This window comes from Chiloscyllium plagiosum, chromosome 38 (genome assembly GCF_004010195.1).
Source record: "Chiloscyllium plagiosum isolate BGI_BamShark_2017 chromosome 38, ASM401019v2, whole genome shotgun sequence".
Lineage (NCBI taxonomy): Eukaryota > Metazoa > Chordata > Chondrichthyes > Orectolobiformes > Hemiscylliidae > Chiloscyllium > Chiloscyllium plagiosum.
In genome coordinates, this window is record NC_057747.1 from 16,620,893 (window position 1) to 16,648,873 (window position 27,981).

Consider the following 27,981-nt stretch of genomic DNA (forward strand, 5'->3'; position numbering starts at 1 on the left):
GTCAATACGCTCAAATAGATCTGGAATTTGTTACTTTAATGAAATCAATTCCGAAATTAAATTCTGCCTATTGTAAATGTTGCTTTAATTTTAATAAGTCTGAAAACTCATAGAGTCATAGAGATGTACAGCATGGAAACAGACCCTTCGGTCCAACCTGTCCATCATCTTGCACTTTTTCTCAATACTGTCTTTATATTTCACATTAAAAAGTGGGATATGTTTTATGTTAAAGCTACATTAATAAATGCAATTTGCTGTCAATTAACAGAGACAATAGCATTAAAAATCTTTTCTACTTGTTTATGCATAAGTACCATACCCATTTTACTGTCCCAATATTGGGTAGGAGCAGTACAATCAATACTTTCAGTTCCTGTCCAAGAGCACTGCATCTTTAAAATCCTAAACTTCTGTACAGCATGGGGACAGTCACAGTGGAAACATGACAGACAGTTGCACAACTTAGGATCTTTGGCAATGGGATTCTTCTGGCTGCCAAAAGTTTCGGGATGACTGAAATTTTTAATCAGTAACGGAATCAAGGTATTTGGGGGGGGGAAGAAAGCAAGAAAATTGAGTTGATCATTATCAAATCAGCCATGATCCCAATGAATTGTACAGCAGAATGATCCAACTGGCACACTTCTGCTCCTACATCCTGTGGTCATACAGGCTTGGTGGGTTGTGCCATATAAAAATAAGATGGGCCAATGGGCTGAGAAGTGGCAGATGCAGTTTAATTCAGATACATGCGAGGTGCTGAATTTTGAGAAAGCAAATCTTAGCAGGACTTATACACTTAATGGTAAGGTCCTTGGGAGTGTTGCTGAACAAAGAGACCTTGGAGTGCAGGTTCATAGCTCCTTGAAAGGTGGCAGGTGGATAGAACAGTGATGACAACGTAGGGTACGCTTTCCTTTATTGGTCAAAGTATTGAGGACAGGAGTTGGGAGGTCATGTTGCAGCTGTACAGGGCATTGGTTAGGCTACTGTTGGAATATTGCATGTAATTCTGGTCTCCTTCCTATTGGAAAGATGTTGTGAAACTTGAAAAGGTTCAGAAAAGATTTACAAAGATGTTGCCAGGGTTTGAGGATTTGAGGTATAGGGAGAGGTTCAATAGGCTAGGGCTGTTTTCTTTGGAGCGTTGGAGGCTGAGGGGTGACCTTATAGAGGCTTATAAAATCATGAGGGGCATGGATAGGATAAATAGACAAAGTCGGGGAGTCCAGAACTAGAGGGCATTGGTTTAGGGTGAGAGGGGAAAGATATAAAAGAGACCTAAGGTGCAACGTTTTCATGCAGAGTGTGGTACGTGTATGGAATAAGCTGCCAGATGAAATGGTGGAGGCATTTAAAAGACATCTGGATGGGTATATGAAGAGGAAGGGTTTGGCAGGATATGGGCCAGGTACTGGCAGTTGGACCGAAGAGTCTGTTTCCATGCTGTAAATCTCCATGACTCTATAAATCTATTACCTACTTGCACTCTTAAATATGTCTCTGGACTCACAGAGACCATCCACCTGGTCACTTCTGTCGTGCAAATCTCAAGCAACATGTTCGTTGGGTGGTTGTGTAAGGTAATGCCAAGTTAAAGTTCAAAGAGGTAGATTAGGAATATCCCCTTCCAGTTAATTCAAAAGAGTTCAAGCTCTAATCCTCACTCACCCTTCCAAAACAAAAGACATGTATTGTATGTTCATTTTTAAAATTCTCTCATGGAATTGGGCATTCCTGGCAGGGCCAAGCATTTATCATCCATCCCTAGAGAAGGTTGCAGTGAGCTGCAATCCATTTGGTGCAGCCAAACCCACAATGCTGTTAGAGAGGGAGTACCAGGATTCTGACCCAGTAACACTGAAGGAATGGCAACATAATTCTAAGTCAGGATGGTGAGGGCTTGGAGGTGTATCCATAGCTAGATGCAGATGGTTGATATGTTGAGTCACAAGGTTGCCTCACGGATGCCCAGTCTTGAGTTTCTGAGTCTATTCAAAGCCTATGCCATTTAGTGTGATGATAGTCCAATTAAATATGATGCAGGATACGCTCAAAATGAAGACAGGACTTCATCTCCCCAAGACATGTTTGTCAGTGATTTCATGGGAGAATTAGCAAACAAAATTTGACTTAAGCCAGTTATTAGGCAGATGAGCATATGCTCGGTCAAACTGGAACGTTTGAAGGATTTAAAGGAAGAGAGATCTATCAGTGATGCAGCAATGAAAATCAAAAGGCCAGAATAGGAGGGGTGCAGAAAATATGAAGCATTTTAAGAAAGCATGATGATCATTGGAGCCTTGCTAGTCCAAGAATTTTAAGTAGGTTAATCATCAAAAGGGTATGATGGGCGAATGGCCCCTATTCTCTGTAAAATTTTCTCAGTTTGTGGATAAAGTGACATCTCAGAACATGTTATCATCACAATATAAAAGAGCAGTGTCAGCATGCTTGAACAAGTGGAACATTCTAGATAGATGGCAAATTATTGTCATTAGAGCATCGTACAGTATAAATGGCCCAATTACATATTTTAATATGATTTGCAACATTACACATAAAATCAAATATTTTCTGTGAAAGTATTGCCACTTAATGAAAAAGGAAACACAAGAGATTAAAACATTTGATTGCAATACAGCAGTATTAAGAAATCCAGTAACCAGGGATTGTATTACCACTTAACTTACGTTAGATTGGTAAGGTGCTTTCCTGGTTATTTAGAATAATTAATGGTTATTTACATTGTATGCTTGCAATTAGCTTAATCCTTGATTATTTCCTTTGATGAAGTGATATTTTTAAGTAGCATTTTTTAATCCTCTTACCAAAAGTAGTTCATGTTAGAATTCTTGTCTATATTAAAGGAGCAGCTAGCATCACCCAGAGGAGCAGATGGGGTAAGGCCACCAAGACAGGTATCCAGCATCACCTTAAGAAATAGGCAAGCTGAAGGTACTGAGACAGGCAGACAGTATCACCAAGATGAACGGGAAAGAAAATGACACCATGGCAAGCAATTAGAGACAGAGCTAGATTCATTTGAGCTAACTAGAATTGGTTCTCGCTCTACAGTGGAGAAAGAAGGTAGCTGTTTGGTAAGTCTGTGATAAGTGGTTATGAATTTGCTGTTCTTACCTTTTAGATATTAACTTTACTGTCAATTTGTGAAATAAAATATTCAAAACATAATGTAAGTAAATGAATAATATAATTAACATGATTTAAGGATGGCAGTTCAAGTGATGTATCAAGGCTGACCCTGGCTGCAACAGTAGCATGGCACCGAGTTGATTTATGTTTGAATTGTATTAGTTAGGTTGACTTGATGGTTCATGGCTTTCCATGGTGCAATTCACTGTCAAAGTTCAATGGGTTTATAGACAAATAGAAGATGCAGAGACTCCCAGGAACAAAAGTAAAGTAGAACAAAAATGAAATCATTGTTTGCAACATATCACTTGTTCATCAGGAATGAGGCTTGTGGGCCAAGGGGGCTGAGAGATGAATGGGAGGGGGGGTGGGGCTGCAGGGTAGGTAGCTGGGAATGAGATAGGTAGATGAAGGTGGAGGTGAAAGTGATAGGTCCAGCTGAATGAGGCTATTAGCGAGAAAGGGACACAAGGAGAAAATGGAATAGGGGAAAATTTTATCACCTCATGCAAGTCTCACATACCTCCCAGATAGCACTTTAAAAGCAACACTAGCATAGACTGGAATAAACACCCTATCGGGAGCCTTTTCAGGAAGCAAAAGAGAAGGACATGGAGAGAGCAAAAAAAAAGCAGGAAATGCTCAAAATACTAATCAGGTCTGACACTTGATTGCATTTGTTCTAGGTGTTGTTGACCTGAAACTTAAACTGATGTTTTTCATTCTACAAATGTTACTTGGAATGAGTAAAATTACCATTCAGTTTAAAAGGTTGAAATAAGGAACATTATTGAATCAAAATGTTCCCACAACATTCTAATCATCACCTGAAATAGGATAATAAATTAAGCCCATTTTCCTTTAAGCTTCTCTTTCTTAATGGTAGGATTTCAGCGTCTCTTTATTACCTGATGCAGTCACGGGGCACAGTTAACTGTTTCTGTCATGCCGTGATTGTGGAATAAACCGCTTGCTCCACTGGAGTAAAAATAGGCAAACTATTACGCACCATTTATATTTCAAAACATTTTTTGAAACGTAAGTTTCACATTAAATGAGCATGCAACACTTTAAAAGAAACAGTCATTGCTGTTCACTAACCAGAGACCAGAAGTTGTCAATTTGTTCCAACATCAAAGAGTGTGGTGCTGGAAAAGCTCAGCCAGTCAGACAGCATCCGAGGAGCAGGAGAATCAACGCTTCGGGCATAAGCCCTTCATCAGGAATGACGCTTATGGGCCAAGGGGGCTGAGAGATAAATGGGATGGGATGGAAGAGGTGGGGGGTTGGGCTGAGAGGAAGGTAGCTAGGAATGCGATAGGTAGATAAAGGTGGGGGTGAAAGTGATAGGTTGGAGAGGAGGGTGGAGCAGCTAGGCGGGAAAGAAGATGGACAGGTAGGACCATTCAAGAGGGCAGTGCCAAATTGGAAGGTTGGGACTGGGATAAGGTTGGGACTAGAATAAGGTCGGGAGAGGGGAAGTGGGGAAACTGGTGAAATTCACATTGATCCCATGTAGTTGGAGTGTCCCAAGGGGGAAGATGAGGTGTTCTTCTTCCAGGCATTTAGAATTTGGCGGTGGAGGCGGCCCAGGACATGCCTCACCTTCCCCCTTGGGACCCTCCAACCACATAGGATCAATGTGGATTTCACCAATTTCCGCAATTTCCATCTTGCTACCTTATCCCAGTCCCAACCTTCCAACTAGGCACTGCCCTCTTGAACGGTCCAATCTGTCCATCTTCCTTCCCATCTACCTGCTTCACCATCCTCTCCGACCCATCACTTTCACCTCCACCTTCATCTACATATCTCATTCCCAGCTACCTTCTTCCCAGCCGCAACCCTCTCCCGTTTACCTCTCAGCCCCCTTGGCCCACAAGCCTCATTCCTGATTAACAGCTTATGCTTGAAACGTCGATTCTCCTGCTCCTTAGATGCTGCCTGACCAGCTGTGCTTTTCCAGCACCACACTCTTTGACTCTGATCTCCAGCATCTGCAGTCCTCACTTCTTCCAATTTGTTCCAACCTCTTGATCATTCCTTCAAGGCCATTGTAATGAATTTAAAATTGATTTTCCTAATTTATGAACTACAGAACCATAAGCCAAATGGTAAGGTGCAGACTTGTTCATTTACAAAATGGATACAGAGAGAGGCACATAGAGAAAGGAGCAGGCAATTGGGACTAGTTTAGTTTGGAAATATATTCAGTATGGACTGAAGGGGTTGTTTCTGTGCTTTATGACTGTTAAGTGCGGAGCTTCTTGTAAGGTAGGAGACATATGTGCCATGAGGGTTTTTAAATGCAGCTCTGTCATTCCCTGTCTTAACTAACAAAGTCATAAAGAAATATATAGGCGAACTCATAAAAACAGATTATGGAAAGGACCATGAACACATAGCATAATAGGGGTGAATGTAAAATTGGGAGTGGGAGTGAGAATTGGGCAGGGGATGGGGCATGGCAAGAAGAAACTCAAAATGTTAAAAAATTAAAAAGAGTCAGGGGACAAGAGAAATTAACTGCAGATATATGGTATCAATTTCCAATAATGAGATCCATTGAACAATATAAATGGTTAAATACAGGACTGAAAAGTTTAAGTATAGACTGAGCTGACCAAATAGTCTTTACAACGCCTAGAACCCAGTACAGCCAAGATCATGATAATGTCAGCTGCAGCATGTAAGCAGTCAGTGTGGAATAACATGGTGTGTAATGTTAGCCTGACATCCTAGCATTTCAGTGAATTACTTTATGGAGTCAGGAAATAGTTCTACAGAGCTTTATCTAAGTATAAATATTTTCACCTTCGTTCCTGCATCTAATTTGTGACAGGAAATTTACTGGTGAGCGAATTAACTGACCTTTAGTGTACTGGGGAGTGAGATAGTGATTCTATAACCCCTAATTCCTTAAAGGGAAAGGTTCTTGCTGCAATGAAGGATCAATTCATTAACTTTTTTTTTATATTTGCTAGGGTGCTACATGCGACAAGATTGTATTTACTGTCCTTCCTTTCCTCCAAAAATCACCAGTATGGAGCAGGAGTCACATATGCGCAGGTAATTACATTTGTATATTGATCCAGCAACTTTCTTAGAATGATTCCTGGAAGGAAAAGGCCATTCTATACTCATACTTATCAAGTTATCCAACTAACTCTCCTTTCTTGTTCTTTTCCCATATCCAGTCATTTTTTTAAACATTATTGATGCATTTGATTCCACGACGTTTGAGGCAAAGCACCTCTTCAACTGATCACAATGGATTAAAGAATTCACAAGACAAGGACAGTTGTCTCAAAGTCATCACAAATAGCCTGACAAGTTTCGAAGACATTGACTTAAATGTAAGCCTCAAAATTGTTTTCTGGAGTAAGAAAACTACGCAAATGATCACCGCACTAAATTGAATTTGGTATGGGATGCTGTGATTAGTACAACAATGTATGTCTGTATGCAGTCTAGGATTTTTTTAACATAATTAGTTTGAAGGCCATGGAGTCCCACTCATCTTCCCTTTGCCCAGGAGTGAAGGGGATAAGCTTTAGTGATAGCAATGGAATCCTTTTCAGATCCATCATGGAAATGAGAATTAGTGGATGGTCTTTGATAAATGTTCTGATGAAGAGTCATCAGTGACAGTAATTCTGCTTTCTTCCCACAGATGTTGCCAAACCTGCTGAGTTTCACCAACAATTTCTGTTTTTATCTTTGATAAATATTCTGCATTAAAATGAACCATTTTGTAGCGATTAAACATAAACAATCATTCTTAAATCTTTGACAACAATGAAATGCATTTACTTATAATTTAAGAAAATGTTGCTCATGTATTTATTTGATTCAAAAGATTACATATGAATAAAATACTTCTCTCAGAATGGCTTCAACTTTTCTTTTTAAAAATGTCATAAAACAAATATGTCCCTTGTAATTATAAAATAACCATTAATACAGCTCTTACTGCTTCATTTCACACAAAGCAACTGATTAATCTTAAACTCATAAAGGTTGTTTTTTTTTATGTGCAAGCCTAAGTCAGTTCTGAATGATTTTTAGAGATCTATAATCTCTCCAAATTGCTCATGTGCTACGACTACTTCATTTTCAAAGACTATATGGTTTACATAATGACCTCACAGTTCCAAATTTCAGACTGGAACAGGTGCAGAAAAGGTGTCAAACGTTGGGCTGCACATTTGGTTTCAGCTATGTGCAACTCATTAAGATCATTAAGATGTTTATTGCCTTAAAGACTGCATAGACACCGCTTTCTGTACAATAATCGTGGCTGTTTTTCAGCACTCTCTTATTTTCTGCACCAGTGATTGTAAGTACCATTTGTCAAAGGTTAGTGGTCTAGATCCACTGAAACCCCAGTCAATGTTAATCATCTGTCATCATACTCCATATGACCAGCCCAGGGAATGCAAAATTTATGAAAATAGTTCAATTAATTTAATACACTATTATAACTACATAATCTTCATTACTACATTAAATATCTATCATATGCTAAACATGCTGAAACAATTTTGAACTTTTTTAATATTCATCAGATGTTGTCAGTCAACAATGAATCTATCCCCAGGAAACTAAGTTCAGTTCCATTTTATTCTGAACCATGACAATTCAGTCAATAACTTTCAGAACTTCCAAAGATAAAAATAAATAGATGCTTGCTTGCGCTTGTAAATATACGTTAGAGAAAGAATTTACACAGTGATCAATAAGCCTGAAAACAATGACTAATCACGTTCAAACGATGATAATGATGTACCCCCACAATACCCAACAGTTTAGAAAATGTATGTACCACTGAGAAACTGGCCAAAAATAAAACTCAGTATCAACTTCCTGCTTTTAAATGTGATTTTGTTTGTTATTGCATTGACATATATGCCACAGTTCAGTTTGTTTTTCTATGTAAGAAAACCTCTGCATGCAAATTTCAGCAAAGTGTAAAGAGGTGAATAACCAAATAATCTGTATTTTTAAAATTAACTCGATGGATAAACGTTGGCCAGGAAATTAGGAAACATCGTCAGCACTGCTTCAAATAGTGCCAGAGAACCCATTAGATCTAGCTAAACCGATGGACAGGGCTTCAGTGTAAGACCTCATTTTGAAAGACAGCACCTTATAGGGGCATAGATAGAGTTAATAGGCAAAGTCTTTTCCCTGGGGTCGGGGAGTCCAGAACTAGAGGGCATAGGTTTAGGGTGAGAGGGAAAAGATATAAAAAAGACCTACTGGGCAACGTTTTCACACAGAGGGTGGTACGTGTATGGAATGAGCTGCCAGAGGAAGCTGGTACAACTGTAACATTTAAGAGGCATTTGGATGGGTGTATGAATAGGAAGGGTTTGGAGGGATATGGGCCGGGTGCTGGCAGGTGGGACTAGATTGGGTTGGGATATCTGGTCGGCATGGATGGGTTGGACCGAAGGGTCTGTTTCCTTGCTGTACATCTCTATGGCTCTATGACCACCTCCAACAGTGAGTCACTCTCTCATCACTCAAACCTCTGGAACAGGATCTGGACCATCAACCATCTGATTTCAGGACAACAGCTGAGCCAAGTTTAGTACATCTCCTTAATCTCTGCACACTTTAACTCAGACAAATTTGCTGTTCATTTAGCTTTGACAGATTTTTAATGCAAACTTTTCAGTTTTGCTGAAAGTGATTTTTTTCTGGCTTGTGAAATTATTTACATGAAGTTTAACTGTTGATATTATACTAAATATTGTGACAAAACTACTTAAAGTATGCAATCCAGCTGAGTGCACAGAGGCCAGGTGGTAAGATCTAGTGATCAAAATTTACTTGAAAAGAATGAAATGATAGGATCTATGAGGTCTATGTTATCCACCCAAAGATGTGATTTATTTGTTTCCCTTTGGACAGTACAAGTATGAGCTGATAAAATGGATGTTCGCATAAGCCACAGACATTTGATAATTATATGGTCAGCAGAGTTTGGTATCAACATATATCTACAAAACATTGGCAGAAACTGATAAAACTGCTGCCCAACAAACAAAATGAGCAGTAATGTGATAAAAATGTCATCAAAGAACACAAAGTCAACAGAAACCGAATAAAGCTTTTGAACTCCATATATGGTCACTGCCCACACAGTTGCAAAACTGCTATGAAAGGGGCTGAATACCGATTATTAGTTGCTGAAGTGGCTACAAGGCCTTTTTTTTTAAATCAGCGATGAAAGTGGGAGATATTTATAGAATACAAAATAATTTGAGAGTGCCTTGAGAATATTTTTATAAATAGGAAGTGATCAGAATTCTAATATGACTCAAATTAGGCTAGAATCTGATGTCATACGTGACAACCACCTGAATATTAATTATTCTATTGTGTAGAAATTCTTTCCCTCAGTACGTGCCCTGTAAATATTATCGGTCCTCCAGGCATCCAGCATTTCAACCACTGTGTGAAGCTGCATCTTTCAAACTTTGCCTCAAAATGTTTTCAAGGCCCCACTAAGCGAATATATCCAGTACTCATGCTGGTAGTTGGGAGTGATGGACTCGCCCAAATACTTTGTCTACTGTCTTTACCATTTGTGCTCCATGTTTCAGCAAGTACAGAGAGGAGAAAAGATGCAACTGAATGTGAAGGTACCTTGCATATATGTATGCACATATTTGAGACTACACGGGTGAAGCATTAGCAAAGAAGCAGCCAATTAATAGTGATGGTAGGTTGACCTTAAGACAGACTCTTTTCACACGGTAGTAGCTTCCCTATTTCCAGGCAGATGGTCTGGGTTTAAGTCACCCTGATCCAGAAATGTATCTTTACATGTCCCAACGGATTGATTAAAATCCGTTTTGCTTTGAGTGAGAGCTCAGGAAATGAGTAGGGAAAATGAGTGCAAGGAGAGAACGACAGAATGGATTCAGGCAAAAAGAGTCTGAGATAGAGTCACAGAGAAACTGTAAAGAAGCACAAGCAAGGGATAGTGGATATGGAAGAGGTGAGTAAGAAAAAGAGAAAGCTATAAAAGATTTTGATATTTTCTTCCCTGTGTAGGGACAGTACAGTCATGTTAATGGCCTGTATGGCCTATATGTGACCTCCGTTTTACAGTTTACTGTGCTCACAAAACAATCCCACTATCTTTAGCATGTGGTTTGTGAACTTGGAGAAAGTGAGGACTGCAGAAGCTGGAGTTCAGAGTCAAAAGGTGTGGTGCTGGAAAAGCACAGTCAGTCAGGCAGTGACCGAGAAGCAGAAACGCAGACATTTCAAGCATAAGTTCTTCATCAGGAATGTGAATTTGACCAAGTTATTATCAATGGGACCTAGATCCACACTCTTGTTTCCTAATCTAAATAGAAAATGCCCTTATTATTAACGTGCACCTGATGTTTACTCACATATAAAGGCACCACAGTGCATTAAAGATTATCTACCATATAAAGGCTCATTATCTGAAACCTAATTTATCTACAGTCTAGTAACCTACACATTTGCTCCAAATTCCTGAACCCCGTGAATATTTTTGTTTCATCTGTTAATTTGTGGATGGTTCCATTATTACTTTGACCCAATTTGTTACTTATAATAATGATCCCAAAAGACAATGCTACCAAACATCACATATAACTTGGCCATGTACAAATTGAAATGATGATCTACTTGCAGGCTTGAAACTAAATTACCTAAATTAGGCATAATATCTAGCTGCCAATCCCAAATGAACAGATATTGTTTTAAGAAAACTGAAGCTGGCAGAATAGAGCTTGCCTGGATGGAAGTTCAGGTTACACAATCTAGCAATCTAGAAATTTTTAGGGAGTTAAAATTTTTGGTAGGGTAAAAATGCAAGTGCTTTTCATAGTGCTATCATCCCTCGAGGTAAGCGCTCTGAACTTTCAGACTTACAGACATTTCTGCACTGTGGAAGAGACATCTAAACCTGGTTAGGGATTCAAACACTAAAATTGTGCTTGCGATGGCCAGGGATCTAAGAAATGACAAGAAATATCACTTTAACTCTACTTATATTGGTACATTCATCTTAGTTGCAGTTATTCTGATCTATTGTGCTAAAGATAAATTTCATCTCTATTTCACGCCACCATCTGCTATTTATTTTGCAGTGAGGGAAACTGACAGGAAGCAAATTTCTTTCTGGTTCTTTTGACACCTGTAGATTTTGAGAAGAGACAATTGACTGAAAGGCAACAGCAAGTAACTCATATTGTGTGTGCACCTGCTCTGATCCCATGACCCATAAGTATTGACACAGTCTTTCTTGGATACATTAGAACAAACATGTCTTCAGTACTGGTCACGACTACATAGTTCGGCCATCTCTTGGAGAATGACTACAAACACAAAATCCACAACTGAGCAAAACATTTCTTGAGGTTTGTCTGGGGGAGATGACAAGAAAATGTCTGCACACAAGTAGTAGTGGAAATCTAAACTCTTTCCTGAAGAAAAGCTACATTTTGCTGACCTAACAAAATCAGGGTGATTAATTGCATGGTCTGTGTGACTGAAGGTTGAGTAAAATATTTATTCCGGCTTTACAGACAGGCAGAGCTCCATACAGCAATGGAGTGAAAGAAATAGCCAAACAGCTCTTTTAGTGAGTTACAGGATTTATAATTTTTATACTAGCTGTTGAAAAATATCTTTAACCGAACTTCAACCCCAAATTATATGCAAATAATCAAAGATAGGGGAAGCATAAATGACTGATTTTGGACATATATATTCATACATCATCTTCACACATACCAGGCCTTATGGAAAGGAAAATCAAAACAGGAAGAGCTCACGCAATCATCTAGACAATTTAGTTGTCATGTATTTAAAAGCTGCCAGCTTTGAAATTTATTTTCCAAACTACCACTGCATCAGTGCATGTCATTTTACACCAGGTCAGCACTGTACTTGTCACTTGCTAGGAACTGGGCTTTACACAGCTAACATGCCCTGAACAGACCAGATGTCATGATGATGATTTTAGAGAGTCATACCAGACTCAGAACATTGACTGTGTTTCTCTCTCCACAGATGCTGCCAGCCTTGCTGATTTTCTCCAGCATTCTCAGAAGATATTTGACAAGGTACATCAATGGGCTCCCCTTTATTCTAAATGCATTTTACTCCTTCCAATAACTAGTTAAACTTATTACAAATGTTTCATTGGAAGCATACCAGATTGGGAAGTTAAATTATTATTATAGTTATCTCTACAGAAATAATTTACATAAACGTTGGATCACATCATCATTACAATTTTCATTTTGCTTTAATCTGTTAACTGATGCAGGACGTTTATAGGTTAATTTATTTCAGCCTCAAGGATAGTTAACATTTGGAACTGGGTCTGGAAACACATGGAGCATAAGATGTCGAACGCCATCTGCCTCTTGATCTGTATCTTACCCAAGTGAAACAACAACTGGGACTATACAGCTCCAGGGCAGGTCAGAGAAGCTCACGACAATATTGTGATTAGCCAGGCGGAGTCAAGCAGTGTTTAAAGAAAAGCACACTGAGGAACCCAGTGAGCTTTAACATCTACCAGCATGAAATCATTCCTCTGTGATCAAACAATTTAACAGCAGCAAGAGCGAGAAGTAGTTTCATTGGCGCATTCCTATTTGACCTCAATGATCTGAGTCTCATCCTCACTAACACCTTTTTCACTTTAAACAGTTCTTTTATCTGGTATCCTCCAGGATTGCAATCTTCTGAACAGTTCAGGCTGTACCATGATTAACTTATCTGTAAAATGCTTACGGGGCAAATATGTGACAGTCATACAAACATGCACATAAGGCGCAGGAGTAGGCTAATCTATCCCTCAAATCTGCTCCACATTTAGTAAGGTCACGACTGAATTGATCGTATCCACAAATCCTGCCAATCCCCAACAATGTTTCATGCCTTTACTTACCAAGAAACCACCTATCTCGATTACAAAATAGTTCACAAGTCTGCTTCCATTTTCCTTACAGGACCGAGTTCCAAAACTCTCAATCCTCTGTCAGGAAAAAAAATGACCTCCTATCTATCTGAAATGAACGAACCCCTATTTTTAAACAATGACCCCCAGTTCTAGATACTCCCATAAGAAAAAACATCTTCTACACATCTACCCTGTCAAGACTCTTCAGGACTTTTTATGTTTCAGTCGAGATACTTCTTTCTCTTGGAACCACAAACCAACTCTGTCCAACCTTTTCTCTTAAGACAACTTGTTCATTCTTGATATTCTTCAATACATTATCTGGGCTGACACCAATTGTTAAAGTTCACTTGAGAATGTAACTTTTTAAAAAAGTTTTGCGATTTACATAAGAAAGAAATGAAACTAACATGGTCATTCTAACAGATGAAAGGCTTAATAAACGATCAAGGTATTTTTCAATATATAATTTCAGTTACATCACACTGTAAACTTTTGCTATACATTCTGTGTCTTATATTCGTGTACTCCACAACCACTTGATGAAGGAGCAGCACTCCGAAAGCTAGTGCTTTCAATTAAACCTGTTGGACTATAATCTGCTGTTGCGTGATTTTTAACTTTGTACACCCCAGTCCAACACCGGCACTCCAAATCATTCTTGATATTAGTCTAGTAAACCTTCTCTGAACTGTATTTGCATCCTTCTTTGAATAAGGCAGTAATCCAGATATAGTCTCACCAATGCCGCAAAATCTTCCTACTTTTGTATTAAATTGCCCTTGTAATAAATAATAACATTCTATTAGCTTTCCAAATTACTTGCTGTACTTGTACATTATCTGCATTTGAGAGTTGAGAGTGTGGTGCTAGAAAAGCCCAGGAGGTTAGGCAGCATCCAAGAAGCAGGAAAATCGACATTTTGGGCAAAAGCCCTCCATCGGGAAGGGCTTTCCTGATGAAGAGCTTTTGCCCGAAGTGTCAATTTTCCTGCTCCTCGGATGCTGCCTGACTTGCTGTGCTTTTCCAGCACCACACTCTCAACTATTATCTCCAGCATCTGCAGTCCTCACTTTCGCCTCTGCACCTCAGAGCCCTTCAATCTCACACCATTTATATTATATGTTTTTTTTGTTTTTATACCAAAATGGACAATTTCACATTTTCCCATATTATAAAATCATTTAGCCAGTTCTTAACCCACTCACTAAACCTATCTATATTCCACTTTGACAATTTTACATCCTCCTCACAATTGGTTTTATTACCTGTGTCATCATCAGTCAGTAGCAAGAGCTATCAAATCCACTTAGCATTCCATCCAAACTCTATTTGTAAATCTCCATGTCAACCTGTGCTCCTTGATAATGATTGCAGAAATTCATTGAAAAGGATTGAACAGGTATCTTGCACTAGTTATCACTAAGGAAAATACAATTAACATCCAAGAGCACCTATATTTCAGGGAGGGCAACTCGACCCGTTTCTTCATCCAAGTCATTTATATAAATTGTTAACAATTGAGGTGCCCGTGATCCCTGTGGCACACCACTCGCTATATCTTGCCAATCAGAAAAAGACCAATTAATGCCTATGCTCTGCTTTCTGTTTGCAAGCTAATCCATGCCATTAAGCTGTCCCTACACCAAAACATTTCATTTTCCATCATGATCTCTGATGCAGCACTTTATAAGTGCTTTGTGGGCGGCACGGTGGCACCTGGGTTCAATTCCCGCCTCAAGCAACTGCCTGTGTGGAGTTTGCACATTCTCCCTGTGTCTGCGTGGGTTTCCTCCGAGTGCTCCGGTTTCCTCCCACAGTCCAAAAATGTGCTGATTAGGTGAACTGGCCATGTTAAATTACCCATAGTGTTAGGTGAACGGGTAAACGTAGGGGGATGGGTCTGGGTGGGTTGCTCTTCAGAGGGTCGGTGTGGAATTGTTGGGCCGAAGGGCCTGTTTTCACACTGTAAGTAATCTAATCTAATAAATGCCTTGTGGAAATCTAAGTACAAAGCATCCACCAGTTCTCCTTCATCCACAATACATTTTTTTCCTCAAAGAGCTACGGCAGGTTGTTTGAACGCAATTCCTCTATCACAAAATCATGTTGACTCTGCCCAATTACTTTGAATTTAACTATAACTTCTTTAGTAATAGCTTCTAACATTTTACTCATGATAGATGTAAGCTAACTGGCCTGTAGCTTCCTGCTTTCTGGGTCTCTCTCTCTCTCATTTTGAATTAAAGAATTACATTTGCTGCCTCCCAATCCTAATGGGATTGCCTCGAAACCAAGGGAGTTTTAGAAAATTAAGATCAATGCATCTCACTTGCTACTTCATCTAAGATCCTACAATGAAGTTGATGAAGATCCTGACCACTCAGTATCATCTCTTTGGTGATTGCAATTTTCCTGCATTCCTCCCTCCCTGAAGTATAGCTGCTCTTGGATGTTAACTATATCTTATTTAGTGATAACTAGTGCAAACTACCTGTTCAATCTTTTTCAAAGAATTTCTGCAATCACTATCAAGGAGCACAGGTTGACATGGAGGTTTACAAATGCAGAGTTTGGGTGGAATGAAAAGTGGCATTGATAGCTCTTGCTAATGACTTTGAAGAGGAACAATCTCTGTTGCATAAATTTCAGCTTTCCGAAGATCAATTCCATTCTGACATCAACTTAAGATGATGATTGGTAGCTGGTAAAAGGAATGTCATCAAGCAGGCTAAACAGTCAATCACATTGACGAATTTTCACCAGCAGCAAATCAGGAAGTGAAAAAGCACTGACTCCTTTCCGAATCATTTTACAGACAACAAAAGAAATATACAAAAAGATGATTAAAACTGGACTTTCAAAAATATTTAAAAAGTAATTATTAAATCTACAGAATTGTTCAAATTAAAATGGAAAAATCTGACACTTCATAAATGGAAAATATGTTACTTCAATCCCAGGAAGTTGGGTACAAATTAAATTAGAAACATAATACACCTCATTCAACAAACCATCATATCATATTCAAAGATTTTTACATCAGTAAAATGCAAGTTTATATCAATTGAACTACAGTAATTCTAAATATCTTAATCTGTAGATATATCAGCAGCACTCCCTCTGCAGGAGCAAGTAATCACTGAAAGAAATTTCTGGATTTCAACATTTAACAACACATCCCGGAAATCAGTTTCACAATTATCATACTGGTGAATGGTGGTATTTTTGGTATCATTACAACCATAAAATGGAGGCCACTTTTTCACATAGCAGCTAGGCTTAAGCAGTATATGGTTGCGTCCAGGATTAGCCTAGTGGTTTCCACGAATCAAATACTAACCATGCAAGACATCGCTGAGGCAACATTAGAGTAAAATCACAGATAAAGTGAAAGTAAACTTTCTCCTGTTGCTTAGTTATAAAATATCGGAGGTGGGAAATACTGACCGAGTCAGGAATTATGCAAATGGATAATGAAGAATTTATTTGGCTTTCCAATTGATGTGGGAAAACAGGGCAATCAGAGGACAGATGCTTTGGGTAACCAATGGTGGGAGTGCGCTGGACAGAGTGCTAACTACAGGAGTCATATAATTAAACCTTTAGGAATATATTAAACCTAAGCTGGCAACCTTATTATTAACTGACATCTAATTGAATGGTCCATTTCACCAACCCCACCCCAAGCACTTTCTGTTCTCAAGTACACAGTTTATGTTTTGCAAATATCACCAGAATTGTAGGTTCTGTTGCGATTTTACCATATCTCAAATGATCATTTCAATGGTTCCATGTTTAAATTCAATGTAGTCCTATACATGCAGAAGTAAAGGTCAAAACGCCACGACGGACATTCATAAAATCCAGGTTAAGGAAGAAAACAACCAAATGTTTTGCACTTGATTGCCACCTGCAAGTAGTCTAAAATCCTAATTTCTTAAACCAGTCGAATTGTGCAACATGTCAGAACAGCTCCACGTTACTGACACTCATAGGGGAGCTCCATGGTTAATGATACCTCTTGTGGAGTCTCTCAGTTTCTGATACTCATCATGTTGGAACTCTATAGCTGCTCATGATGAAGTTCCACATTAGGGTGAAGTTCCAATGTTACTGACACGCATCATGATGAAGCTTCACAGATTCTATCATTTTGAAGGACAGGAACTCTACATTTAATGGTATACACCTTGGATGAAACTCTACACCATCTAACTGTTGCTAGTCAAGCTGTGTTCAATTATAATCACAAGACCTGACTTTGATATTTGTCTGAAATCCCTCTAATCATTCTTTTAACAGAGATGTGAAACAAAATACCAGAATAACAAATTGTGAAACCAACAACCTTTTGGAGGTTAATGCGAAATTATGCCAATGCTTTATGATCAAAGAAAAACAATTATATTGAGAACTCTATTTGTTTTTTTGCGTTGGTGGTTGTGCATGATATTTGTTTTCCAGTAAGTGAAAATAAATTGTAAAGTACAAAGAGAAAGCAGTTGGGAGGGTAATTTAGTTTTCCAACCCAAGAAAACATTTGTCTTTACTGAAGCAACAGGATCTCCTCCCATCTTCCATTCCTTTCCATGCAGAACACTACTGTTCAGAGACAGCAAGAAAGTCTCAATGGTAAATTAAACTAATTTGTACTGATTGCCATTTTCCCATCTTTCAAATTAAAACACCGCATGCTGTTTGATATAATTTTTATCTTGATAATGAGAAGATGTCTTGCTTTGCCAAAATGTGCAGTTTCCAAGCTGCTTTACACTTTTTATATGTCCTATAATGTGCATCCATTTCAATTGCACTAAAAGTAGTACAATGGAATTTTCCAGAATGCAAGAATAGCTTCACCTACTCCAATGAGAATTACTAGTAAATAAATTGATTCTGAAATAGCTGCAGGAATGCTCCAAAATAAATATGAACAAATAATGTCAGCCGATCAAATGTAATATTTTGAGGCTTGAGATATGTATTTGACCTTTAATTACCATGGTTTTTAAATGAGTCTTGTGAATTAGTATGCCTGCACTTAGAAAAACTTGGCACTGAGTATTCACATTTGGACATTTGCTATAATGCAATTTCAAGATTAATAATTTCTTTGTCAGTAAATCAGCCTCAGCTACCTACTCTAATTAGAGGAATTACTGGTACACAGGTTGTCTCTTGCTCTATAAAGGATTGACAATATCTTATGTAGCGTTCCAAAATTAATTCTTTTAAGTGGCCCAATGCAGACTGGAAGCTTCCAAGGTTACAATTCATGAATCCAACTAAGACATTACTTTTTTTTTTAACAAAGTTTAGCTCAATTAAGATTCTTTGAAGAGTTTTTTTTTAACTGAAATAAGAATTCCATTGTGGAACCCCCATGCATTGATCTACTGCAGGGCCTTTATATAAAGACTATAATGTTTATCTTTTCAACTTTATTTTTTATTTTTCTAAGTTATACTGTGAATAACTGTAAGGCAATATAACTTATTTTCATTACTTCCCTATTTTATACAGAAGATTTGTAAGACCAAATACCTAAGATGGTGCCATGTGGTTTTTCATTGTGTCTCTGTACTTGAGTACATGTGACAATAAACCCAATTCAAATATATAAAGGTGAAAGTATTTGGGTGCTCTGCTCAGCTCTCAAATGCTGACAGTTAACGCTTCAGGTGAGTACCCTTTTTCAAGCTATGATACCACTATTTCATAACAGTGGGACTGTTCTTGGTGCATCAGCGGATCCAGAAAGGCTCAGGTCCACTTCTGTTATTGCCTCCTAGCTTAAATTCTCAATCTGGTTTATTTCTAGAGGACAACCAGGAGGGACGAAAAGTGAGAGGGTGAGTCACTTTTGCCTTCATTACTCCTCCGCATATTTATTTCAGAATATTTCACTGAGGTGCTTTAAGTTCCAGCTACTTTAGGATCAATTTACTCACTGACAATTCTTAATAGAGTGGCTCAGTGGATAGCACTGCTGCCTCACAGCGCAGGGACCCAGGTTCGATTTCACCCTCGGGTGACTGTGTGGAATCTGCACATTCTCCGTATCTACTTGGGTTTCCTCTGGATGCTCCGGTTTCCTCCCACAGTCCAAAAATGTGCAGGTTAGGTGAATTGGCCATGCTAAATTGCCCGTAGTGTTAGGTGCAGGGGTAAATGTAGGGGAATGGGTCTGGGTGGGTTGCGCTTCGGCGGGTCGATGTGGACTTGTTGGACCGAAGGGCCTGTTTCCACACTGTAAGTAATCTAATCTAATCTAATCTAAGTCCAAAGATGTGCAGTTTAGGTGGATTGGCCATGCTAAATTGCCCATTGTGTCCAGGGATGTGCAGATATGTGGATTAGCCATGGGAAATTTAGGGTTACATGGATAGGGTAGCAGAGCAGGTCTGGGAATGATGCCCCTCTTCAAACAGTCAGTGTCGACTTGATGGGCTGAATGGGTTGCTTCCACACTGCAGGGATTCTATGATTCTATTCTAGAACAGGTGAAGCTAGGTTTGTACTGTTTATTTCAGACATTAAGAAAAAAGCATCGGGAGGTGGCACGGTGGCATGTCTTCCACCAATCTTCTCATCCCAGTGTGGCCTATTTATCCTATTCAGTTTAAGGCACGAGTCTGTACATTATAAGCTGACAGGATCGCAAACACATATGGAATAATTTGTCTGTTCTATAATGCCTGAGATAATGCCAACATAAACCACAGACCAGTGCCTCTTTTAAGCAAAGTTTCCTATTGGAACTGGTGAAGTCACCCCCTTGAGCACAGTGCATGAAAGTTTCTAAAACTTGAAGTGCATAAGATTGAAGTGCAAAAGTTCTGAAAATGCCATCTGAATTCTGGATGCAATTGGGATCAAGCAGCATTATATACAAGACTGAGATTTTTATGCAGTAACTATAACACTCTTCCTCAAGTATAACAAGTCTATCAAATATTATAGTTTCACATTGGAAACAGTGAGTACAATTACACACTGATCGTTCCTAATGAGCTAATGAAAAATCTTTTGTAAACTAGACTTCAAAAACTAAAATCAAGCAAGTAATAGTACTTGCCAGAAAACGAAAAGAATGATGTTAAAATTGGTTATTTCTTCAAAAATATATGCAGATGGAGAGAGATTCATTAAAGTTTGGGTATACAATTGTGCTACCTACCTCTCAGTGGAACGACTAGCTGTTAGGGAACTACGTAACTAACATTCACACCTGACAATCACCAATAATGAGAATATTTCCATATATTTATTCTAAGAATAATCTGAAGCTAAATAAGGAGAAACCAAATACCAAAAATGTACATATTGCAAGCTAAAGGCAACTAATAAAAAATATGGACTAATAATCAACAGAATATCTCAACAACTGAACACTTAGTTGCTAAATATCTTTCAACTAACTGCAAGTGGAACAGGTTTCTGGGGAACTCACTTGAATTTTGACCAGTTTCAGGCAGGATATAAGCTTCTGGATTAGTGGTGCTGGAAGAGCACAGCAGTTCAGGCAGCATCCAAGGAGCTTCGAAATCGACATTTCGGGCAAAAGCCCTTCATCAGGAATAAAGGCAGTTAGCCTGAAGCGTGGAGAGATAAGCTAGAGGAGGGTGGGGGTGGGGAGAAAGTAGCATAGAGTACAATGGGTGAGTGTGGGAGGGGATGAAGGTGATAGGTCAGGGAGGAGAGGGTGGAGTGGATAGGTGGAAAAGGAGATAGGCAGGTAGGACAAGTCCGGACAAGTCATGGGGACAGTGCTGAGCTGGAAGTTTAGAACTAGGGTGAGGTGGGGGAACATGGCCAATTCACCTGACCTGCACATCTTTGGACTGTGGGAGGAAACCGGAGCACCCGGAGGAAACCCACGCAGACACGGAGAGAATGTGCAAACTCCACACAGTCAGTCGCCTGAGGCGGGTATTGAACCCGGGTCTCTGGCGCTGTGAGGCAGCAGTGCTAACCACTGTGCCACCGTGCCACCCACCGTGCCGCCCACACCGTGCCGCGTTCTTCCTCCAGGCGTCTGGTGGTGAGGGAGCGGCGGTGAAGGAGGCCCAGGACCTCCATGTCCTCGGCAGAGTGGGAGGGGGAGTTGAAATGTTGGTCCATGGGGCGGTGTGGATGATTCGTGCGGGTGTCCCAGAGATGTTCCCTAAAGCGCTCTGCTAGGAGGCGCCCAGTCTCCCCAATGTAGAGGAGACCGCATCAGGAGCAACAGATACAATAAATGATATTAGTGGATGTGCAAGTAAAACTTTGATGGATGTGGAAGGCTCCTTTAGGGCCCTGGATAGAGGTGAGAGAGGAGGTTTGGGCGCAAGTTTTACAGTTCGTGCGGTGGCAGGGGAAAGTGACAGGATGGGAGGGTGGATTGTAGGGGTGCGTGGACCTGACCAGGTAGTCACGGAGGGAACGTTCTTTGCGGAAGGCGGAAAGGGGTGGGGAGGGAAATATATTCCTGGTGGTGGGGTCTGTTTGAAGGTGGCAGAAATGTCGGCGGATGATTTGGTTTAAGAAGTTTGGTAGGGTGGAAGGTGAGCACCAGGGGCGTTCGATACAAGCTTCATGCCAGTGGTTAAAGACGAAAATGCAGGCCACAATCAATTCTTACTCCAACTACTCAAATAACTGTCACCACAATGCTTTGAGATTACACAAAACTGATTCGATAGTTTATTTATTGGAAGTGAGAATTCAATTTGCCAACATTTATTTTGCAGTAGCAGTTTCTAAACTTTGGTATTTCAGTTACAGCTCAGCCTAATTTCCCATCTAATCTTTCACACTCCCAATGAAAAGAAAGTGATTTAAGTTTAAAAGTATACTGTTGATAATCTACCATTCAATTTCAGGACCAGGTTTTTTTTAAGATTTGATTTCCTACAGTATGGAAACAGGCCCTTCAGCCCAACAAGTTCATACCAACCCTCCAACCCACCCAGACCCATTCCCCTACCCGATATTTACCCCTGACCAATGCTATAGGCAATTTAGCATGGCTGGCGCGGTGGCTCAGTGGTTAGCTCTGCTGCCTCACAGCACCAGGGACCTGAGTTCAATTCCCACCTTAGGCAACTGTCTGTGTGGAGTTTGTATATTCTCCCCGTGTCTGCATGGGTTTCCACTGGGTGCTCCAGTTTCCTCCCACAATCCAAAAAATGTGTAGATCAAGTGAATTGGCCATGCTAAATTGCCCATAGCGTTAGGTGCATTAGTCAGGAGTAAATCTAGTACATCAGATGGATCGGTTTTTGTCCCATGTATATAGGAGGGTTTCCTGATACAGTATATCAAAGGGCCGACAACAGGGGAGGCCACACTGGATCTGGTGCTTGGTAATGAACCAGGCCAGGTGTTTGATTTAGTAGTAGGTGAGCACTTTGTAGAGAGTGACCATAATTCGGATACCTGTTAGTTTAGCAATGGAAAGGGATAGGTACATGCCACAGGGCAAGAGTTATCGATGGGAGAGGGGCAATTATAATGTGGTTAGGCAAGACTTAGGATGCAATGGGGTAGCAAAATGCAGGGATGGGGTCAATCGAAATGTGGAGTTGGTTTAAAGAACAGATATTGCGTGTCCTTGATAGATATGTTCCTGTCAGACAGGGAGGAAGTAATAAGGTAAGGGAACCGTGGTTTACTACAGAAATTGCATCTCTTGTTAAATGGAAGAAGGAGCTTATGTGACAATGAGACAATGGTTCAGATGAGGTGATGGAACATTACAGATTAGCTAGGAAGGATTTAAAGAGAGAGTTAAGAAGAGCAAAGAGAGGGCACTAGCAGTCTTTAGCAGATGGAATAAAGGAGACCCCAAAAGCTTTTTATAGGTATGTGAGGAATAAAAGGATGACAAGGGTAGGAAAAGGGCCAGTCAAAGACAGAAGTGGGAAGTTGTGTATGGACCCTGTGGAGATGGGAGAGTGCTAAACAAACATCTCTCATCAGTTTATTGTACAGGAGAAGAATGAGGTACAAGATATTAGACTAGAAAGGAACAAGATTAGTAAGGAAGAGGTGTTATCAATTCTAGAAGGGATGAAAGCAGACAAGTCCCCTGGACTGGATGGGATTTATCCGAGGATTCTCTGGAAGCGAGGGAGGAGATTTTGGAACCTTTGGCTTTGATCTTTATCTCGTCATTGTCTACAGGTTTAGTACCAGAGGACTGGAGGATTGCAAATGTTGTGCCCTTGTTCAAAAAGGGCAGTAGAGATGACCCAGGTAATTATAGACCAGTGAGCCTTACCTCTGTTGTAGGACAAGTTTTGGAAAGGATTATAAAGAGATAGGATTTATAATCATCTAGCAAGCAACAATTTGATTGCAGATGGTCAACATGGTTTTGTCAAGGGCAGGTCACGTCTCACAAATCTCATTGAGCTTTTTGAGAAGGTGACCAAGCATGCAGGTAGGGCAGTTGACGTGGTATACATGGATTTCAGTAAAGCTTTTGATAAGGTTCCACATGGTAGGCTGTTGGAGAAAATGCAGAGGCATGTGCTTGAGGGTGATTTAGCAGTTTGGATTAGAAACTGGCTTTCTGTAAGAAGGCAGCGAGTAGTGGTTGATGGAAAATATTCTGCCTGGAGTCCAGTTACTACTATAATGGACGGTACGGTGGTACAGTGGTTAGCACTGCTGCCTCACAGTGCCAGAGATCTGGGTTCAATTCCCTCCTCAGGCAATTGTCTGTGTGGAGTTTGCACATGTCTGCATGGGTTTCCTCCGGGTGCTCCAGTTTCCTCCCACAGTCCAAAAATGTGCAGGTTAGGTGAATTGGCCATGCTAAATTGCCCGTAGTGTTAGGTGAAGGGGTAAATGTAGGAGAATGGGTCTGGGTGGGTTGTGCCTCGGCTGGTCAGTGTGGACTTGTTGGACTGTAAGTAATCTAATCTACTAGTGGTGTGCCACAATGATCTGTTTTGGGACCACTGCTGTATGTCATTTTTATAAATTATTTAGACGGAAGTATAGTTGAATGGGTAGTAAGTTTGTAGATGACACTAAAGTCAGTGGAGTAGTGGACACGGTGGAAGAATGTTGCGGGTTGCAGGGGGACTTGGATAAACTGCAGAATTGGGCTGACAGGTGGCAAATGGAGTTCAATGCAGATAAATGTGAGGTGTTTCACTTTGGGAAGAATAACAGGAAGGCAGAATACGGGGTCAATGGAAAGATTCTTGGTAGTGTGGATATGCAGAGGAATCTTGGAATCCATGTACATAGATCACTGAAAGTTGCCACCCAGGTTGACAGTGCTGTTAAGAAGGCATATGGTTTTATTGGTAGAGGGATTGAGTTCTGGAGCTGTAATGTTATGCTGTGACTATACAAAATGCGAGTGTGATTGCACTTGGAATACTGTGTACAGCTGTGGTCGCCCCATGACAGGAAGGATGTGGAAGCTTTGGAAAAGGTGCAGAGGAGATTTGCCAGGACGGAAGGCTGAGAGACTCGGGTCTATTCTTGCTGGAAAGAAGAAGGCGAAGAGGGGATTTCATAGAGATATACCAGATGATCAGAGAATTAGATAGGGTAGACAGTGAAAGTCTTATTCCTAGAATGATGACATCAGCTTATACGAGGGGGCATAGCTACAAATTGAGGGGTGATAGATTTAAGACAGATGTCAGAGGCAGTTCTTTACTCAGAGAGTGGTAAGGGCGTGGAATACCCTGCCTGCCAATGTAGTTAAATCTCCATAATGTGGCTGAGTTAAACAATCCTTGGATAAGCACATGGAAGATGTTAGGATAATGTAGGGGGATGGGCTTAGATTAGTTCACAGGTCGGCGCAACATTGAGAGCCGAAGCACCTGTTCTGTGCTGTGTTGTTCTACGTTCTATGTTCTAAATATAGGGTAGGGGTCTGGGTGGGTTACTCTTCGGAGGGTTGGTGTTGACCTATTGGGCCGAAGGGCTGATATTTTTAGTAAGACTAGTATCAGGACATTTTTACATCTGAGAGAAATCCATACAAATTAAATGAGGCATTTCATATTTTACAAGTGTAAAACAGGCACCAAAACATTCATGTAGAAATGCACCACCTGTCATGTCCTATACATCATCAAAAGAACCACGTCTTAATCAGGCCTTATTCAGCCACCTACCTGTAAATGTTATAATATGCAATACCAATTGATGCCTCCCTTCATTAAGTTGTTTTTTACCGACTGCAGCAGCAAGCTGTCTCTAAAAGCGTTAGTTTTGTAAAAATAGGATTGTTTATTGAGGAAAACCACAGGCTGTTGCCAATGATTAATCATCAACTAGACCCATCACTATCTTGAACTTTATCCTTGACAATGTGCTCCCTGTCTTGATTGCCTATCTTGATTCTGTCACTACTCCCAATTAGGCCAGTTATGTTGTCCTAATCTCCCAATTGTGACAGCTGTATAAACTTGGTTTTTCCTCTAAACTGTCTTGATTAGCACCTCTCCTCTCTCCTGACAATTCTTCCTTTTCTCAAAATACTGCACCCTACAAATTTCCACCCATCCCCCACAACTCTCCCAATCAACGCCAGTCTGATGTAAATGAAAGCTAAAGCTCAAAATCAGCAGGATCTTGAATCCACCCATTCTGATACAAGCATCAACCCCCACACTTAGAAATTTGCAGGCCACTGAAAACTAAGTTATGAAACACAAACAATTTTACTGGCGTGTTACAGAACATCCCTAGAGTAAAAACTTGAACTCCTATAAACGTAGATGGAAGCCAGTTCAACAACACTTGCAGATATGTCATTTGCTTTGACTTTCAATTTCCCCAAGTACACCAAATCACTTTTTTTCTTTATCTAATATCTGGACAATTACATATGTAATACACAACTTCTTTGCATATTAACATTATAAACATCGTTAGGAAACACTCAAGACAAAACTATCAGGGGTCTGTCCAGAAATCGATCGTAACAAGCGTAAAAAGATGCAATGTTTTCTTATTTTATAATCTTTGCTTCTGAGTGCTACGAAAGAAAGCTCAAAATAACATCCAAATAAATCCACAGTAACTGGAGTTCACCTGCTTGGCTTTAGTTTTAAATGAAATAATCATCGATTTGACTGCCAACGAATTTGAACAGATTTCAGCTCCTGTTGTAGAGAATACAGGCACAACCTGGTGTCAACACATCAAACTCAGCTGAATTTCACAGACTGCAACTGTGTGGAGCGAAAGTAAAGTTAAGACTCACAAGAACTCGGCCGGTGAGAGTTTGGGCAGATATCATGACACCTGCCCAGTCTTTTACAGAAGTCATCCAGCCCACTTCCCCTTGTGGAATTTCTTCCTTCTCATCCAGGTCTTGGAGAGTATCATCTGACTGGTTACCTGTGCCGATACCGATTTTTTGCGCATCCTGAAAAAGAACAGGAAAATATAATTGTAGTTTCAACCAAAACGATAGAGGATTTTTTTTTAATACCAGCTTTTCCTCATTATAACAGCAACCAAAAGAGAAAACAGGATGTAAAATATGAGAGATCCTTATCTCACACAGAGCATTGCTGAAGTTTAGATCTATCTTCTCAGTGCATCAATATACAACAGCAAGGAAAGCAGACTGCAGCACAAACAGTGGTTACGATGTCAGAATTTAGGTTAGTGAACAGTTGTTCACACAGTTTGGTCCAGAACCTCAGCAATAGTGTTAGCCAGTGCAACAAAGGTCGGGCTATTCTTCATGATTGACACAAGTTTCCCATTTGTGCTATACAGGTCTAGTTACCATTATACATGGGAAGCCCCAAGTAACAGGAAGCAATTTTAACTCACCTATCTGGCAGTAAGTGGACGGGTGGGCAATAACAACTGTTCAGGTTAATTACCTGCCTGTTTTCCTGAGAAGAAAAAGCTTACAAAGCAAAGGTACTTGCCCAGTTCTTAGTGGGGTCCTTCTCATACATAGGCATATTGGCCCACAATGTTATTAACTCAAGAGTTAATTCGAAATTTACTGACACTGTCTCGCCTGACTGAACCAGGCAGGAAAAGGATCAGCCTTGAAAGGGGTTAGAAAAGGATGAAATTTCCTTCATTTATTAGTGGGGCTGGAAAATTACATTTCTCCTGCCTCCTTCCAATCTGTTTCAGGCCAGAAATTAGCCGAGTGATAATGGTCTTTTATTTATGCAGCAAGGGTTGAGTTTTTAAAATCACGCCATCCATTAAACCAAGGTTAAAACTGGGGCTACAGTTTCTAAGCCAAAATATCCTCATGACCTCGTGTCATGAATATGCATTCAATCCTTATGGCTGGAGTTAGCAAAACCTTCCAGTCTATACTAGTGATCTGCATGCACATGTTGTGTGCTTACAGTTGTTCAGGGGTAGACTTATTTAGACATCCCCATGGTAATAGAGGGCAGTAAAGGAGAAATGGCAAACTGGGGACATTCGAGGGAACTTATCAGTCATTCTGCATGGATTCTGCTAGTATACAAGCTTATACTGACAGACCTCCAGATCTAGGCAACATGCAGCCAATCTAGCACAGGTATTGTAATTCACAACTTCAAAAGTTAATGCCACAAAATAGAAGATTGGTTCTGGATGAATTTAAACCTTTTCTTGTAATTATAACGGTATGAAGAGATTTTGTAATTTTTTTTTGTAGTTTCAGTCTGTGTTTCTTTTGTCGACTTAATATAAGGCTGCCTGAAAATAGACTCCTGTTTAAGAATTGATTCATCAACAGCACTGCACGTAGTATTCTTACAGTTAATTCTTCTCAATCCCACTTCGTGAATTCTGGTTCTAAAAGTCCTGACAATTGACTATGTTCCTGTGTGCCTGTTGATCCTGTCTTCCAGAGTAAA

The 27,981-nt window shown here is 40.0% G+C and overlaps 1 protein-coding gene across 35 annotated transcripts in view; it reads right to left on the minus strand.

The window, feature by feature from the left end:
• The window catches only part of kcnma1a (potassium large conductance calcium-activated channel, subfamily M, alpha member 1a), an 847,042-nt gene that overhangs the window by 631,576 nt on the left and 187,485 nt on the right, over positions 1-27,981 (minus strand). For all 35 annotated transcript variants that reach the window (XM_043678944.1, XM_043678947.1, XM_043678946.1 and 32 more), the window contains one exon: positions 26,358-26,522. In XM_043678944.1, the coding sequence (XP_043534879.1) occupies positions 26,358-26,522 (165 nt within the window). The remainder of the gene's footprint in view (positions 1-26,357; positions 26,523-27,981) is intronic.